Here is a 19,319-nt window from a genome sequence, read left to right as displayed (position 1 = left end):
TAGCAAGTGATTGGATCTCCAAACTTCTAATTCCACTAAATCGATCATTAGTGTTCTAGTAGTTGTTGTTCTTTAGAGAGAATAATTAATTAAGTTACAGACAATTATTTATTTAGGAAGCAAACTAATCACTACCTTTAATGGTGGAAAGAAGATTTTGCCTTAAATATCCTGCTTGGTGTGAGATTCTGGAAAACAAATCACAACAAACTCATTAAACAGAGCAACAGAGGAAAAAAATGAAAGAAACAAGGCAATTAACAATTACCGCTTAGCAAACAACACTATATGCCACAGATGATTACAGAAAACATGTTCATAGCAACGTAGTATTGGTTTGAGGCGTGATTCCTCAAAATTCTGAAAATTTGCTCATGTGAAGGGCAGTTCCTTTGCCTATGAGTCATGTAGTATACCATCCCTTGTGTGCATAATACGTACGACATAAAGTATGACACGTTTAATCATTACACCTCTCCCCTTTAAACAAATTAAAGGGGCTTATTTACAAAATATAAAATATTATTTGTGTTTACACATTTGTTATCATATAGCCTATATACAGTGTAATTAAACATTGTGAGCGTATAAGCTTTCACATGGCACCACCAGGGGGAGATCATGAGCTTTTATTTAATGACTTTAGTCCAACTCCAAACATAAACTTGTCATTAATTGGTGGAGCTCAGTAATTACGTATTCAACACGAGCATACAGTAATTGTTAAAATGAAGCTGGATGGCGACGTTCCAAGTGCATCATCCACAGTAAGTTCTCCTCAATGTCAAAAGTTTTGAGACTCGTATTAGCATTTAGGTTTTAATTTGCCTTTCAGTAAAATTACATTTCCCTCGTCTGTCATGTGATATAAGATACAGGCTTATATTTAGATTATCCAAATGTTGTATTAAAAAGAACGAATTGTATTTTACTAAGAGAGTTCAGAACTTGCTTACAGCATCTTCCAGACTGCACATGGAGTTCTCACGTATATATCCTGCTTACAAAATCTAATGGGTTTCTTTCCATTACAAACCACGAAATCATTCAGCTGTTTACCATTGAAACCTAGCATAACAAGATTCTTTCATGTGTGGTTATTTCCTTAAAATAGTATTCAATCGGTTCGCATCTGCAGATATCACCAATACAACCAAACACATTACCATTATACAATTCCTATTAAAATCACAATTTTTTTCAGCAGGATAAGCTTATGAATAAGATTTCGTATTAAAGAGACCAACGTTTTCATGCAGAACCTTACGGTTCAGCATCTGCGCCTATGCGCGCGCCACTTCTCTTTCGGCACGCGCTCGAGCACTTGGCAGCGACGCTCATGAGTGAGGTGTGTAACCAAGAGCTAAAATTGGTTTCGTGATGAGAGAAAGTGAAGGAGCAAGTCGTTGCGATCTGTGCTCTCGTCTTCTTGGACGGAATGAAGAAATGGACCCGCTTATCACTTCCACTGACTTTCCAAGTAATTCGACCAACGACTCTACAACCTTCAACGACACCGATTTATACAGGAACCAGTTTGTGCAACCAGTTTGGAGGATTGTACTCTGGGCAGTGGCTTACAGCACAATTGTCATCGTTTCCGTGGTGGGCAACATCACGGTGATATGGATCATTTTGGCGCACCAGCGCATGAGAACAGTGACTAACTATTTCCTTGTAAACTTGGCTTTCGCTGAAGCGTCTATGTCCGCTTTTAACACCGTTATAAACTTTGTCTACGCGGTGCATAATGAGTGGTATTTCGGCCTCTATTACTGTCAGTTCCACAACTTCTTTCCGATAGCCGCAGTCTTCGCTTGTATATGTTCAATGACCGCGATTGCGCTCGACAGGTAAGTTCCTTCGCACAGTTCACGTTCCCTCGCAGAACAAATGCGCGCATATTTCACCTGCGTGCGCAAAACAAATTTAGGTTTCGAACTGGCTGCCGGCACTTTACCTTTAACTTAGTTAAAAAAAAAAAATATGAAGGACAAGTGATTGCGACAATTTATTGTGCTTTTTATGTTTTTCTTCCCCGTCTGGTATAAATGAATAGGCTTATATATTGTAGATGTAAATGCTTCGCCCCTCAGTGCCAACGAAACTGTGCCTGATGTAAAATTAAACAAATTAAGGATTATAGAGAATATGTAAGGTACTTTTTTCTCTATGCATGCAGCAATAACGCTGAATATAAAACACTTTACTGGCGACTTTAGTTTAAAATTACATTTGCCACCTATGCAAATTATCTATTTATTTCCTATTAAGTAAAGGATTTTTTATATTAGGCGACCTTAAAGTCACAATATCATATTCATTCTAATTCTAAAATCCTATTCATTAAGAAATACCATACAAAGATGGTTATGGTATAGACAGCATACATGGGAAGATTTTGTAATTAAAAAATACGAAAAACAAAGATATAGCTGCAGTTACGCTCATTACAGAACACTTGTAAGTTAGTCACCACTTTTACAAAATGCATAAATACATTAACCAAATACATTTTTCAAATCTGAAAAGATTCTGAAAGCTTCTACACTGTTTGAAAAAAAAAAGTTGTTTTAACGTCTAATTCTATGGGTACAAGGGTGAACATATGAAAAAAGTAGCCTATAGTGATGTTCCAAATACTGTAGATGCGAATAGATTTCTAATGGTTTGCAATGTAGAACAATTTGCCTTCAAAATTCAAATGTTGCTTTTTTCAGCTCTATTTAAAGAACACTTTAAGGTCAGATCTCAATGACATCATACAATATATGATGAGTTATTTATTTATCATCCCAGTCACAGCCTATTCAGAAAATCTTAATCTCATCAGTGATGCTGTAATTGTATATGAGTGCCGGTTAATTTCCAACCTGGGTCTGTTTCTGCATTCCTCGAAAACTATCTCCAGTATAATGTATTTTTCACAAGAAGGCAAAGGTTTCAGTTAATGTCTGACCCATCACCACCTTCCTGCCTCCCATCTTCACAGCAAATCTAATATTAAAAAACTTTTCTGATTTCCATTTATCCACATGCATAAACATGAACTTTTTAAAAATTCTATTACCCAAGAGACCGGTAGGAGAGATGGGCAAGATTTAGACTGCGGAAACACTGTCTGTGTGTTAGGTCCTTAGAGGAAATACCTGTCAGAGCACTAAAGGATATTATTTATCTTTGAAAGATTCTTTTGAGCAACTCTAGCAAACATTACATTCTCTCTAGACTATACACATTTTGAATTATACACAAAAAATGACTCAAAGGTTTTCCAAACACATTAGTGAGGGCTTGATGTCTTGATTTACAGTATATGACTCTAAAGAGTTTTTACAGAGTATGGGTTGCCATTATGCACAATAGGGTTAGATTGCCTTAGTAGAAGTTTTTTTATCTACTAACTTGAATGCCAATCTCTATTAATCACTAATTTAATAACACTCAACTAATGGCCAATATGAGACTGTAAAATTGAATAATAAGTTATTCACTCAAAATAGCCATACAAATTCCTTAAAGGGTCACAAAAAAATAAAAATGGTCATCGTTTACTCACCCTCCAGTTGTTCCAAACCTGTATAAATTTCTTTGTTCTGATGAACAAAGAGAAAGATATTTGGAAGAATGCTTGTAACCGAAGAGTTCTTGGCCACCATTGACTACCATAGAGCAATTTTCCTACTATGGTAGTCAATGGTGGCCAAGAAATTGTTTAGTACTAAAACACTTACACCAGAGAGCCAAAGCAGACTGCACAAAATAAAAGCAGTTCACATTAATAAAATATCAGCCTTTAAGAACAGTCAAGCACATGGGAGGTGTTTATTTACAATGATATACAATTATGGCTATACTTTTTCTTTAAATGCCGTACCTTGCAAGTGTTTTTATTCACTTAGTAGTCAATTATGCATGATTATAGCAATACAAGCTCTTCTAAGCACCTCGGCTGAGATATTTTGCTTGCCTGGATTTCAGCTCTGTTGCTCTTGCTGAATCTCACACTCACAGACAGCAGTAAGGCTGTCACTTGCGTTGACCTGCAGTGTGTGATGTAATTGTGTTACATGCTCTAATAGCAGTGAGAGAAGATATGTTGTCCAAGGACAACATCACACATTCTCACATGTTCCACCAATCAGGTGTTTTTCAGTTCCACGTTCAGGCTTTGCTCTCTCCGTGTCTCCTGCTCTCTCTCGATGTCGATCTGACAGCATGCTAAACGGCGACTTTGTGCCAGATTTGGTAGAAGAATAAACGGTTAACTGGCCGAGATTGTCAAACTGTCATGCTGAACAGGAACTCAGAGAGGAACTGCCTGAATCCTGGAATAATCTGCGGTATCAATCAACATTTACTTTACCTCCTGCTGTCACTACCGGGACTATTGCATCCTTTCAGCTATGTATTTCATGTCGTCTTTGTAAAAATAAATAACTAGCCCCGAAATGACAGATCCCCTCCCCACAGACACATTATAAAGAAAAAATAAGATTCCTAAATTGGAAAGAAAAGCACTGCAAGCGTGGAATTGTGTAACCGCACTGTCTGTCTCCGATCCCTCTAGCTTGTTGCTCTTATTGGTTTAGCCCTGGTGCCGTTGAGAGCTGACGGCCGATGATCTGTTGCCCTGAGCTCAAGTAATGTCAGACAGATGTGCTTGAATGTATGTTGGTGCTGTGTGTGACCTTTTCACCTGCTGGAGAGTGTGCCATGAGCCCACTGTCATTTCCTCATTACTCAACAATCCTCTCTGGCACTGTATGTAATCATGTTGTCTTTCAGCAAAATCACTTTAACCGAGAATGACTGGCGAGACCAAAAACGCATTCATACAAAAGATAATCTGATTGTCTATCACATGTAGGCTTGTACGCGCGTGCATGCACAGTGGGTGGTTAGATGTTAGCCATGGTCAGTGAACGCTAATGGAATCAGACAGAACCATGCTAGTTTTGTTCTCTTTATTGTAGTTTGATGCACTGGAAAGTTAAAATGAGATTATCCAAAAATGAAAAATTCTGTCATCATTTATTCACACTCTGTCATTTCAAACCTGTATGACTTCTTCTGCAGAACACAAAAGAAGGTATTTTGAAGAATGTTGGTAACCACGATAGTACCCATTGACTTGAATTAGTTTTGTGTCAGTAAAATCAAAGTGAATGGGTACCGTTTTTGTTAGGCTACCAACATTCTTCAAAATATCTTCTTTTGTGTTCTGCAGAAGAAAGTAAATCATACAGGTTTGAAATGACAAAAATTATTCACTCATGTTGTTCCAAATCCAGACTCACTCACTTCTATCAAACACAAAGAGTTTATTTCTTAACTTTGATAGAACGTGTCTTCTTTCACATTCATTACACGAAAGAGCGGTTTGGCTACTCTTTAAACAAATCCTCAGAAGATGGGTTTGGAATTACATTCGAGCGATTTTTCATTTTTGGGTGAACTTCTCATTGAATGGTTTCTGCCTGACAATTATTTAAAAAATTTCACAAAATATTCATAGCTTGCAGAGGCTGTTAATTTTAAGAAAACTTACTGTCCTAACAAGGACACTTGCTTAACAATTGGCCGCTGTCTATAAATTATAAAACAACATTTACTGCATAAAAGCTGCACAGTTAACTGATCATTATTCAGGTTGTGAACATGAAGGACAGCCATGAATATAAAGACTAAAGGAAGTTAGAGACTAATTAAAACAAAGTTAAATAAAAGAAAGGAAATATAAGTACAAAACCATGTCAAAAATGCTCGGATGTCCCAGCAGGTGCAATTATGAATAATTCCTCATGAATCCCTAGCTACAAATAATGAGTCAATTTTTCTGCCAAAGAAATGAAGGTGAACCAGTCGTCTGTATCAAGTCCTCAGTTTAACACCGGATGGGAGGGTGTCACAAAAAGACCATTACTCATTAAGAACCGTGTAAAGACATGTCTGGAGTTTGACACAAAGTGTGTGTCAAATGTGATGTCGAAAAAGACTTTGAGGTTAGATGATGATTTTGGTGTGTCTGGTGTGATTTTGGTCTGAGTAATCTGATGTATGTGTGGTTCTGAGTGGTCAAATGATACAAAAATGCTCATTAGACACAGGAAAAAATATATAAATGTCTTCTACTACACTTAGCTTTAAACACACTTCACTGCACCAGTACACTGAGTGCTCTGCATAAATTAATGAAATAATTCAGTGTATATTCATTGTCCATATACTGTAAGAGATGACTGGAACAGATCCTCTCGGTTTTTACAGAGCTCATTTTATCAAAGTACAGCCAAAATGATACACTTGCTTGTTTTACAGCGCAAACCCAAGGCTCACACAAATCCAATATTAATGAAGCTCAATAGATGTCCAAAATGAATGTGCGATTTACAATCTGGCCTTTCTTCATCCATTTTGTAGTGATGGAGTTTTATATTGGGCACATAATTTAACACGGATTATACAGAGATCTTTGTGCGCTGGACGGAGACATGTTAGTGCGCATGATAAAACAAGCATTGCGTTGAAAGTTTAAATGGTCGAGGATAATATCTCCTGTTTTTAAGCGAAGCCTGGGCTGCCACGTATGAATGACGATCACAGCAAATAATAGCTGTAAATGAAGTGAAATATGTGTATTGAGTCAAACCCACATGCAGACACTTTATCTTCATTTCTAGCACCAAGGTTTTCTAAGGCAACAAAAACTTTGCTTTTCTTTGCAAAGAGGAGATTAGAAAGAAAGTGAAGCACACTTATATTATTTAATTGGAGCTAAAGTCGTTTGTCAAGATTTAAAAGAGCCAGTTTAATTGATGCATTGCTTAAACAAACCTTCTTTAAGCATTAAACAGGATTTTGTTGCTCTCCCACAGATACATGGCCATCATCCATCCCCTGAAGCAGAGGATGTCTGCGACTCAGACAAAGGTGATCATTGGGGTGATCTGGGTGTTGGCTCTTCTCCTGGCCTTTCCCCAGTACTACTATTCCACCACGGACCAGCTGCCTGGGAGGGTCGTCTGCTACATCGAATGGCCTGAGTACACACTGCTGGACTTCAAAAAGATGTAAGACTCTCTTTTAACTACTTATCAGCCATGGCTATAGTCTGTGTTGCTACAGTATATGCTGATCTGAAAATTTACAGATTTAAAATGTTCAGTAGCGTTTTGCACAAATGGAGATTTATGGATGGAGATTCTTTTGAAGATAGAGTTCAAAATTCGCCCCAAATCTGTACCAAAATCAGCTTTTATATTTTGTTGCTGAGAGATTGCTCTTTCACACTGTAGCTCAGGATATATGGAGTTCACAGCTGTGTTTCATTTAAGTATCAACTAAGTTTAGATGTTTCTCATAAAACTGCTAGGACAAATAAAATAGAAATATACAGTATATGATAATTATTAAAATATGAAGAGAATGGAGGTTTAATGAATGTAGATTGTATGGGTAAATAATCTGGATTTGGGTTGATTTCATGAGAAATGTTTGAGTTTATATTGAAATCTTCAATAATATTGACTTTTAATAGCAGATTTAGGAAATCTAAGCTCCGACATCTAAAAAGAGACATGGGATTTCTGGGTCTTTTTCTCAGGAGAAATATCTGAGCAGGAGTCGTAAAGGTCCAGTGTGTTATTTTTTGGAGGATCTATTGACAGAAATGCAATATAATATTCATAACTATGTCTACAGAGGTGTATAAACACCTCTTACATTATGAAGCATTTTGTTTTTATTACCTTAGAATGAGCTATTTCTATCTACATACATCGAAGGTCCTCTTGCATGGAATTCACCATGTTGTTTCTACAGTAGCCATAAACGGACAAACTGCTCTACAGAGCACGTTTCATAAATACGTTATCTCCTTCAGCAAAGAAGCGAAAACGTGATAACATCTTTGTCTTATGTCAGCCACCGTAGTGATTTGAAGGCGAGGGGTGGAGTGAGCCATTGGTTGCAGTTCGCCACCTCACCACTAGATGCCACTACATTTCATACACTTAAGCAAATGTTTCCATTTGGTCTCCATTTAATCTCATTGATGTCTAGGAGAAATATTGAGATATTTGAGATTTTACAGTGATATTTTTCTGTGATTTGTCTTTGGGCCAATGTCTGCTTGTTAAGTATGACGTCATGCACCAGCGCTTCTAGGTCCAAAAGCTCTATCAGATGCCATAGGCAAGAGTTTATATGATAATGAAAAAACCTCAATCCTAACCTACATCTCCAGTGACATCGATTCATTTTATATGAATTATTAAAGCCTGGAGACTGAAGTGTACACCTAAACAGCTGTTTAAAAAGTACCCTCACGTGAAATGAGTGGAGGATTGGACCTGGAAATGGTATTCCTTATGTCATGATTTAACAAGCAGATTGCTTCAGAAATTGTTGATAATATTATACCTTTCATTTAGCGTAATGAAAAAACAGATCATCTTTACCCGGCCTAAGGTGTTTATTTGTATAACATCTGACAATCTTTATCATTAATCTTTTTTTAATAAAAACATTTACCACAGGAATGCCATGGCCATAAGAGAGAGAACAGGAAAGAGTTAAACCCTATTAAAGCAAACATAATTGAAAATCTTGCCAGAGGGTATGACTTTAGAACAAACACCAATGATTATTACTCCTCCAAATTGTGGGGATACTGATCTGAAAATCTGCTTTGTACACAGATCACCATTAATCCGAAGTTCTGATGTCTAATCTGAAGTGCTGTAGAATGAGGAACACGAGTCTGAAATGATGTAGGGTTCAGCCCAGTGATTCCATTAGAAGCGGATGCATGGAGTCGATTAATGTTGCTTGTACCTCTCATTTCTTAGCTCAGATAAGACCTTAAATAGCTGTTGCGTTGTAGCACTTTCTGGGTTGTACTTGTGTTAAAGAAGCTTTAGATGATAGGTTGCCTGTGAATATTCAATCTCAGCCTTTTCCATTTGGTTGAAACACAAATTAAAAACAGCTGCAAGAACAGCCGTTTACATTTGGCGGAGGCTTTTAACGAAAGCATTTTAGTTGCAATATAGTAGCTACTTGTACATTATCGTACAGTATAGTACATTTAGGTCCTATACATTCCCTGGGGTTTGAATTCAGGACGCACTGATCTTGCACCCTACCATTTGAGCTACAGGAGCACAGATTGTTAAGTTTCATCTTCTTACCGTCTGCCTCAAATACTCTATTGCAATTGCTCTCTCTCTCTCTCTCTCTCTCTCTCTCTCTCTCTCTCTCTCTCTCTCTCTCTCTCTCTCTCTCTTACTTACTTTCCCACTTGATGTCTTTCATTTCAGCTCTTTGTTGGATCCTCTCCTTACGTTTCAATCACCTGTTTCTTAAGTCTACCTTTATCTCACCCACATTCTATTTTGTGAAACATTCATATCTTCCTGGTGTGCTTGTTATATTTCTCCTCTCTCGCTCTCTTCCTCTGTACTGCTCTCAATGAAAAGTGCTAGTTCTTTTCCATTAGTTAGCGAAGACCACTACCGAGGCACCAGACATGTTCCTTCAAGCACCCCACCATTGCTCTCTCTCTCTCTCACTAACCCACTGCCTAAAACTCATTTCACATTTCCCAAACTCCTCTCTTACATTACTCTGCCTTTCACACCACGGTTGAGCTGTGATATTATATCTTTATGAGGGTGTTTCTACCAGGGGGTACAGAAGCTAACACATCCATTTTTCTGCTTCGCAATATATTTCACTGTTGTTCACAGCATTCACTGGTACCTTCTTACAACATCATGATTCTCACATCCACGCAGGAAATAAAAATATGGATGGCCATATGGCTCCACAGAGTCGCGTGAGGTTAGATGCATTCAACAGGAGATCATTAAAGCACAGCCATTTGTCTGTTCTTAATACACATATCAAACAAACTCAACAACATTCATCATGCTAGATCATTCTACAGTCTTCCATCTGCCTTAGACGGTGGGGCTTATTTCTTCATCTTAGGAGTCATCACATAAAAAATTGTCATGGCTCTGCTTCATTTAGTCATGTTTTTCTTGGTCCTGTAGCAGAGTCATGACAAAGCCTTTGGTTATGTGTGGAGAGAAACATATTATTGTCCTTTAGACAATAATATACGTTCTCTCCAGTGTCTCGTCATTGGCCCCGCCCCTCTCGTTCCACACCTGCCCTCGTTCGTTATCCCTTGTTTGTCTTCCCTTTAAATACCCTCTTGTTTCTTTGTCTTGTGCTCGTGGATTGTACTACGTCGTGTATGTGTGTCCGTTCGTGCCCCAGTCCTATCGAAGCGAGTGTGCTCTGTGCATTGTGGTTTACTGTGCTTGTTCCCTGCCTATTGTTAGACGTTGTGTCGTGTCATAGTTTAGTTATTTTGTCCTATTGTTTTTGCCCCACCGAGGGAAGTGTTTTGTTTTCAGTTTTTTTACCTTAGTCGCGTCCTTGTTACCCCCTCGTGGGTGTTTTGTTTCTGTTATTGTTTGTTGTAATACATCCGTTAACCCCTTCATTGCCACTGCCTGCCTGCATTTGGGTTCTTCTCCACGCAATTCATGACAAAAAATATTAAACTAAAAAGCGAAAAGTTGTAGTTATACCTTTAAAGTGATTGCATCCTAAAAATTGTCATTGTTCTGTTACAAACCTTTTCTTTGTCCTGTGAAAAACATCAGACACAATGTTATGAATTTAAAGTTTAAAAGTCATTTAAAGGAACACTAGGATGCATAAATGAAAAATCATCAATCATTTGAAAGGCGCAGTTTTTGATGAACAGCGGCCACTAGCGTTGTATTATAGATTTGCAACGAATCGCTCAGTCCAAACACAACGGTGGCCACAACAGTACAAAAAGATGTCGTTCTCATGTTGACGCAGGGAAGAGATTTTGCGGGCATTAGAAAGAGTAGAAAGAATGTCTTATTACATAAAATAGAAGGTTTGTGGATTTTAAGTTTAAAAAGAAGGATAAAAGTCAGGCAGGAGCTAGGATCTGTGTTAATATTATGAAGACTTTCCAGCAAAGACGCGTTAGGACCTGCGGTACTGAGGCTTTTAGCAGAGATTCTCATAGATATGTATGGAAATACTTTCCAGCAGAGAGAGACGTTGGAGAGAAAGATCGTCTAAAAATCACCCCCGAGGAGGTTGCTTTGATTCGGATCAGTATGTGAGTAACATACTAACATACCAAGATATGTTGTTGTTGTAATATAAGCTGTGTGACGGAGCAGTTTTGAGCGTCATTGTTTATCTATAACCGCTTTAATATTGTACTCGTCCAGATACTGGAGAGAGAGAGAGCAAGAGCGCATTGGAGCTGAAACTGGAGAGAGAGCGAGAGCACGTTTTACTCTTATTCAAAAATGAATAAACTTTCAGTTAATCCGCGGGTCACATGCGTTCCGAACTGGAGAGCACGATCCGTACGGATCACGGATCATCCCGCGATCTGTTTCATCATGATACCGCAGCGGAGAGGAAGAGGAAACACGCGTAGAGTTGTTTGTCCGTTTAGGGCTGCTGTACAAAACATGGCGGCGAATTCAATGTATGTAGGGCCGCTCCGTATGTAGATATAAACAGCTTATTCTAAGGTATTACAAACATAACGGTTCATTACGTAAGGTCTTCTGAAGAAATAGTTTTGTATATTATATTGCATTTCTGTCAATAGATCCTCCTAAAAATGCCGTATTGTTCCTTTAAAGAGCCATTTCTGACCTACACTGCAAAACAATACTTAGTTTTCTAGTTTTGTTTTCTAGTACAAATATCTAAGCATTCTTAAATAAAGATGAATTTACTTGAGAAGCAATAGGAACCTATTATAAAAAGTCTTGTTTTCAGAAACATTTATCAAAATAGAGTTTATCTTTAAAACAAGAACAAATCTGCCAACAGGGTAAGAAAAATAAGATTATTTTCTTATATAAGATTAAGAAAAATAAGATTATTTTTCTCAGGTCAAAGCATTTGTATAGATGGTTTTTGTGATACTTCTAGTAGCACAAAGCATTCATTCAATCCATGTCCATGATACCTAAACTCTAATTCAATTGTTTTTTTTGTAAATAAATACTGAGTGTCATTGTCTTCCACTCAGCTATTGATAGCATGCTTACACAATTACTCCATGTCCGTGTCTGAATACACGTAACACCTATAATTCTTATAATGAAGCCGTAATGACTGGGGCAGAGGGGTTAAGTGTGCCAAGCTGAGATGAGACTTGTCTCATGTTAACATAATAGACGAGTCTAATTAAAACTAACACCTGGTCAGTCGAAGAGTCCATGAAGTGTAGGGTTTCCAGGGGCGCACGACACGCGCTTCAGTTCTTCTTTAGCGCTTTACTGTGGCGGGTGTTATAATAAGACTATAGACACATGCCGCAGTATAAATAGTCCAATGTGTTATGAGAGTTCACATGAGACACACTGTACTTGACATGCTTGTGTTTAACGGCCGACACACTTCTAATCAGATATCGTTCACACACTCACCCACTGACATTTAGGTATACTTTAGCTCTCTCTCTTTAATAAACATGTATAGACCACCCTGACACCCATGCACACTCCAAAATGGGATTCTTCAACAGGTGGGGCAGCATTGTGCTGCGTGTCATCTTACCCCTGTCGCCACATCCATCCTCTGGGTACACAGCCAAGCAACAAAGTGCATAGGCACATACACAGTCAGTTATTTTATTCACACAGATGTGTGGATATACCAATTTATTTTGTACATTGGACAGCACCCAGCTTGGGCATCAAGATGCTATGTCGCCCTAAAAAAGATAGTAATGCCCAAAAGTGATGTCTAAATGTTTTTGTTCAAATACATTACTAAAGATGCATTCAAATTTTGTATGCATGTTGCATTGTTGTGCTTGGAGTAAACTGAGGCTCAGCATTGAGGTTTGGCAAAAATGAGACAAAAACATGTGAAGAGCTTATTGAGTCAAGAAAAAGAAAGAAAGAGGAAGGAAGATAGGAACAGCAAAATATTAATAACTGATAAAACTGTAGTCAATGTTTGCTTTGTTTTTGCTTATCTATGCATTTTTGAATATTAGAAAATCCATATTGCCTGATATGCTGTGGTTTGCATTTCTTGACAAATAATTTTGTCATATAAATACTGTAATCATTTAGTATTCTGCATTTTGTACCATACACCTCATATTTTGATGGTTTAATCTAACTGAAGGGGACATTAAATGCAAATATTGTACAGTTATGCCTTCTAGACATACAGAAAAAAATGAAAAGACCGCTCCAAAATGATTTAATTATATAATTTACTATTTATATGTATATATTTAAGATGAATGATATTTTTTGTTTCATTCTGTGAACTTGTGACATCATTTGTCCCAAATTGTGACCCTGGACCACAAAACCAGTCATGCATGGGTAGCAATATCCAACAATACATTGTATGGGTCAAAATTGTCGATTTTTATTGTATGACAAAAATCAATAAGATATTTAGTAAAGATCATGTTCCATGAAGACATTTTGTTAATATATCAAAACTTGATTTTTGTGAGTGGATGCTGCATAATCGTGAAGAAAAATGGACGCTATACTGTCCACTCTTTGGGAATCAAAAATGAATATATTATGAAATAAGCCTGATTTTTCTCACAACTTTCAGTCTTTCACATTGCTGTTGGGTGACTTTGTGACTTCTGAGGTTTTTGTTGGAATTTAACACTGAACGGGTATACCACAATACATGCAGAAATGTTGATAAAAGACATATCAATGTATTTTTAGAATATAGCACGACAAAATGTCCAGAGCTGTGTGATGTTCTCTCATTCAGACCCCCCTCATCATACTAACCCTCCTAATATCTCTGTTTGATAGCAGTTCACAGCTAACACATTCTCTGCCAACCCACGTTAAGATTGACAGCTCACTGGCATGTGCTGTTACGTTTCAGTATTCCTAGTCTGGAACTTGGATGATTCCTGAGTGACTCACAGGCTTGCCTCAGGCTGGTTCTCTCTCATTCTCCCGCTCTGAAATAGGCCCTTTTCACAATGTCGTCACTTAACTTCCGCCTTTTCGCAAAGCAGTGTATCATAACATCCGTCTTGCAGCAAACTAGAAGAAGAAGAACTTCCGTCTTGCCGTCGTGCTGGAATTTAACAACAGTGGAAAAAAACTGACAGAACACATATTCAAGTACTTTTCCTAGCATCTTCGCTAACACAAAAAGAAAACAAAACACTTACCTTCATAATCAAACAGGTACTGTTCATCGAATAATTTGTATCCTTTCTCTAGCTTTGATCTTGTCGTTAGCAAAAATTTGTCTGCGAGACGTTGTACATCATCTAGCCGTATTTGTGGCAGATGAGTGAGGGACTTGGTAAACTCCATTCTGAGGCGCTAGCGGAAGTAACTTCTTGAGTTTTACTGGCGGTTGGCAAACCAGCTTATAGGTGCATTACCGCCACCTTATGAACTGGAGTGCTAGCGGAAGTATCGATACACTGCTTCGCGGCAGAACAGAAGATGCGTGACGTCATGTGAAAAGGGCGTATTGAGCTTAATCTGAATTCTGACAGGGTCCTCTCAGTACTTTCTGCAAACGCCATCAAACTCAATGAGAACTTGCAGTGCTTCAGTCCTTTAACTTTTGAATATCTTTACCAGAGTTTATTAACTGTCGAACGCTACTCCACAAAATGAGACAGCAGTTTCTGTAGCAGCATTATTAGTTGTAATGAGGCGTATCAATATAAGGCACAGAGACTTAAATTGGCACATCATTTGTGTCAATGTAACATGGGCAATATGCCATAATACAACAAATGTTTGTCGACCACAGTAAGTTTGAGAAATATAAAATGTGCTAAATATAATCACCTAGACCGACACATGTGAAGCATATCAGAGACAGTTTCTCTCCCTTTCAGTTTTTTTTTCTGATATTTGACTCTAAATCCACAGAGAAAAGCAAATCAAAGTGGCCAAAGAACAAATTCAAATATTTTTTTTCTCCTTTTAAGCTCTGGGCGAGATCTAGGCGAAGCTGTGGGACATGGGGAGGTGAGAATGAGAAAACACAGCCTTTATTTGTTTTGTAATTAGCTTTCCATCTGGTTGTCTAGTTGTATACTTTCACCATTCCTGGGTTGCATTCAACCGAAATTATTGCCAATTTCTACCTCCACCGTAAATGTCTTCCACTGTTAGTTGGGGCCGTGTCTTGTTTGCCTAAAATGGCAAAAGCCACAAAGGTTTGTATCTGTTCCGAAAAAGCTGTGGCTTTCTCGGGTATTAAGCGATTCGCTGTACCTCCAAGGCATTCAGAGAGCAAATGTTCTGTCTCTCATTTTTCCTCTTCCGTGAGAATGGAGATGATAACCGCAGAGGTGTTGTGACATTATTTCTGCTCCGTTTCTCCAAACATGCTGCTGAAACAATAACTCGTAGTTTAAATATCATTAGCTACCGCTGTGTGACAGTCCCTCTCACCAGCGGTGTAGTCGAGGGTACACACAGGTATACCCACTTCTTTATCAGTCGGCGTTGTATATACCCACTTGTGTAGTGCAGGGTATGCACGGGTATAAAAAAACAGCTATAGGCTAATGTTTGCAAATATTTCAAATGCATAACTTCTAAATGAATTACTGTTCTTTAATTCTGTTTCTATGTTCTATAAATGTTACCTGTTTTAAATAAACCCAAGTATCTGCAACTTTTGTAATTTGATGTCTATGTTATTACTCAAAACGTTTAAGGGATAGTTCACTCAAAACTGGACATTCTGTAATGTCATTTCAAACTCAAATGCTCTTTCATGAAACATAGATTGTATAATATTTCTTTTTTACTGATGCTGATAATAATGAAAAGACAGACATGGTTGTACGTTAGCTATTGTTATTGTCTAATTTGCACTTTAAAAGTCTTAAAATGCACATATATAGATCGAGGAAGTCAAATTTTTTTTGGACATTGGTATTGCTAAAATCCTGCGTACTGCCCTGGTTGTCTCTTCATATAGCTGGTAGGCCAGGATTGATTGCAGAATCTGCACCTCTTCTGTGGCCATCACTCATTTCTGATACGAAACTTCAAAATGTGCATAAAACCATGGTGGAAACCTGGCTAACACCGAGGCGATCATCCTTTGCTGGGCCGCTTTAAAAATGGGGGCATAAATGAACAGTATACCCACTTCTCCAGGCACCACTACACCACTGCCTCTCACTGTTTGCTAGCGATAAAAAAAATCAAGCGACGTGTTTGGACTACGAAAGCTGAAGGGTGGAAAGCGACCGGGAAGTGTGATATTGAGTCAGAGCTTGTAACTGCCAGCTTTTTTCCTCAGCACAGGTTTTTGTCAGGCACTTTGTCATAAGTAGACAGATTTGGCTGTGGTGCTGAAAGGAGTCAGTGTAGTGTAGCTGGTGTGCTGCTGCATCTAGTCATAACCTGTGACGTGAATTGATCTTTTGTTCTGACATATGGCATTCTAATTTACTCAATAACTTGCGACAGCGCTACGCCATTTATCCAAGATAATATTTCATCGGGGAAGTGCTCAATTAATGCTGATGAAGTTTCCATATCTACAGAAGAAAAAGCACTTTCTCTCTTCAATGGAGTTTTGCATTACCATACTTAAAAAGTGAATACGGTTTCTGCCCGACTTGACCCTTAATATTAATTTTCTTGGTGTAATCAAATGTATTCAGGATAATTCAGTCATATTAAATACGACTTTTGACTTAAATAACACCAATTAATTTAGATACCCTTACAAAATGTGCGCCATACGTGTTTAAAAAAATCAGAAAGTATAATTTTAGTCTACTTTCTATGCACTTCTCAGAAATACTTTTAGTTCTTCTCAGAAAAATATATTAAAAATTACACTCAAGTGTATGTGATTTACACTGATAGTGTCTAAGTATGGTGGCCAAGAACTGTTTGGTTACAAGCATTCTTCCAAATATCTTTCTCTGTGTTCATCAGAACAAAGCAATTTACAGATTTGGAACAATTCGAGGGTGAGTAAATGATGACTGAAATTTATTTTTGGGGTGAACTATTCCTTTAAAGTAAACTACAAGTATACTTGCAGTATAAATACTAAACTGGTACTGCACTGAGAGTATACTTCAAAGTGTACTTTCATAAAGATGAAAATATGCTACAGGTATTTGTATAGTTTACTACTGTTACTATAAATAGAAGTACACTATTATGAACTAAAAGTGGGCCAATTTAGTAGTGTTTGAAATATTACATTTACAAGTTGTCATGGTCCTGTCCTCCTTGTCTTGAAATTTGTAGTTTTTGTGGACAGGGTCATGACAGTACCATGTCTTGTGTGGAGACACGTGGCTGTTTGTTATGACATTGCGCCACGTGTCTTCTTGTCTCGCGCTTTGGCCCCGCCCCCTTGTTTCCCGTCATTGTCCCATTAGTGTTTCATTCCCCTCACCTGCCCCGTGTAATCTTCCCGTTGGTGTTTGATTCTCCTCACCTGCCCCTTGTTAACTTCCCTCCTTAGTGTTCCCTATTTGTAGCCCCAGTTTCTCTTTGTCCCTTGTTGGTTCGTTCTTCGTACCCTGTTCATGTTAGTCCCTGTCTAGAATATCTTGTTCCTGCCCTGCGTTGTCCCTTGTTGTGAGTTTTGTTTGTTTTTGCTTTAGTTCTTGTTTTGCCCCCTAGAGGGAAGTTTTTGTTTGCCTTTTTGAGAAGTCTTTTGTTATTGTGTTTGTTCCCCCATCGTGTGTTTTTATTTTACATCTTAATAAATATTTCTGTTAACCCCTTCAATGCTGTCTGGGTTCTGGCTGCCAATCGTGACACAAGTATACAAAAAATATATGTATACTTAATATACAGTATATTGAATAAAATATACTTTTTTTTTAAACATTACTGTTGTATGTTTAACCTACAATGTAAAGCATGGGTTAAACATAAAGTGAATATGTGAAGTGAAAGTGACCTATTTGTCAGGTATGGTGACCCATACCCGAAATGTGACCTCTGCATGTGCTGTTGCCTTATGGATTTATTTTTCCTAAACAACTTCTACGAGTGCATAATTACTTTTCTTGTTATTACCTAATCAAGTGGGGTTGATTCAGTCATATTAAACCCATTTTGCTGTGTGATCCATGAAGCAGAACACTGCATGTTTCATCCACCCCTAATGAACCGTGTTTGAACAGATGCGTATCTCACTCTCTCTGTCTATCACTTTCTCTGTCTCACCCGGTCATTTACTCCTATTCTTTCTCGCACAGTCTGTTTTTGACTTTGCTCTCTTGGCTGTTTTCCTGATTGCAGTTAATTGCTGGGGAAATGGTGAGTAGGGTGTGTGCTGTAAGGCGGTCAGTGTGAGTACCTGGTTCAATCAACTCCCCCCCCCCCCCCCCCCCCCCATCAGTCTTCAAGAACATAAGAAATGGGTTCCACTGTGGAGAAAATGGGAAGAGAGGAAAGGGCCAAGTGGCCATTTTCAATACTTAGTGTGCTCCCTACAGACTATACAGTATAAGCAGCTCCTTTCCAACTCATATGAAACTTTATAAATGACTGATTCAGAAAACCCTAATGCATATAAATATATAATGTGCATAAACCTTGTCAGTTTTAAATTAGATTGAATGTGTGTATATAAACAGTATAATCACCATTTCTCTCGCGTTGCCATCTTGGATTTATTTTCCCATTAAGCATTGCGAAATGCATTATGGAATTGGTCACAAAGGAAAGTGCTGCATTCCAATTTGGGCAAAACAAGTCATAATTATTCTGCTTTCTGTTTTTGGAACAGACTTCACGAAACTGTCTATAATGTCTTAAAATACGGCCCTAGTGAGGCAGCTGACTAGATTTAGGAAAAGAATGCCAGTCTCCCGATGACAGCATTACCACCTCTGTCACCACGGAATATGAAACAATGGAAGTGTAATTATTCACGGCCTCATTGTTCGATTCCCCCATGGAGGAAATCATCGGAAGCAACATTATTACAGAGACCTCTGTGTTATCTTCACATTGGCAGTTACCGATCCTGATATAAGTATCTCTCAGTCTACCCACTAGGGCATTTCATGTAGTGTTTACTCACTTTAGAGTCCACAAGGATTCAGCAGCTTGTTCATTTCAGCAGGTGGATTTAGAGCAACACTATATAGCAAACATACTGTGTTTGCAATTGTGGTTTTAAGATCATTTTTTGTCAGTTCCAGTCTTGTTTCACGAATTCTGATTTATTGTATGTGTTCAACATCCGATTGTTTACTCTGGTGTTAC

General features: G+C 38.1%; 1 protein-coding gene across 1 annotated transcript in view; it reads left to right on the top strand.

The window, feature by feature from the left end:
- The first annotated feature begins 1,356 nt into the window (after positions 1–1,356).
- Positions 1,357–19,319, top strand: part of tacr1a (tachykinin receptor 1a) — a 31,708-nt gene continuing 13,745 nt past the window's right edge. Inside the window, exons 1-2 of the mRNA XM_057328099.1 lie at positions 1,357–1,853; positions 6,879–7,073. Coding sequence (XP_057184082.1) covers positions 1,381–1,853; positions 6,879–7,073 — 668 coding nt within the window. The 5' untranslated portion in view covers positions 1,357–1,380. The remainder of the gene's footprint in view (positions 1,854–6,878; positions 7,074–19,319) is intronic.

Source organism: Triplophysa rosa, linkage group LG2 (genome assembly GCF_024868665.1).
Source record: "Triplophysa rosa linkage group LG2, Trosa_1v2, whole genome shotgun sequence".
NCBI classification, from domain to species: Eukaryota; Metazoa; Chordata; class Actinopteri; order Cypriniformes; family Nemacheilidae; genus Triplophysa; species Triplophysa rosa.
Note: the sequence above shows the minus strand (reverse complement) of the source record. Positions and strands in the feature narration are given on the sequence as shown.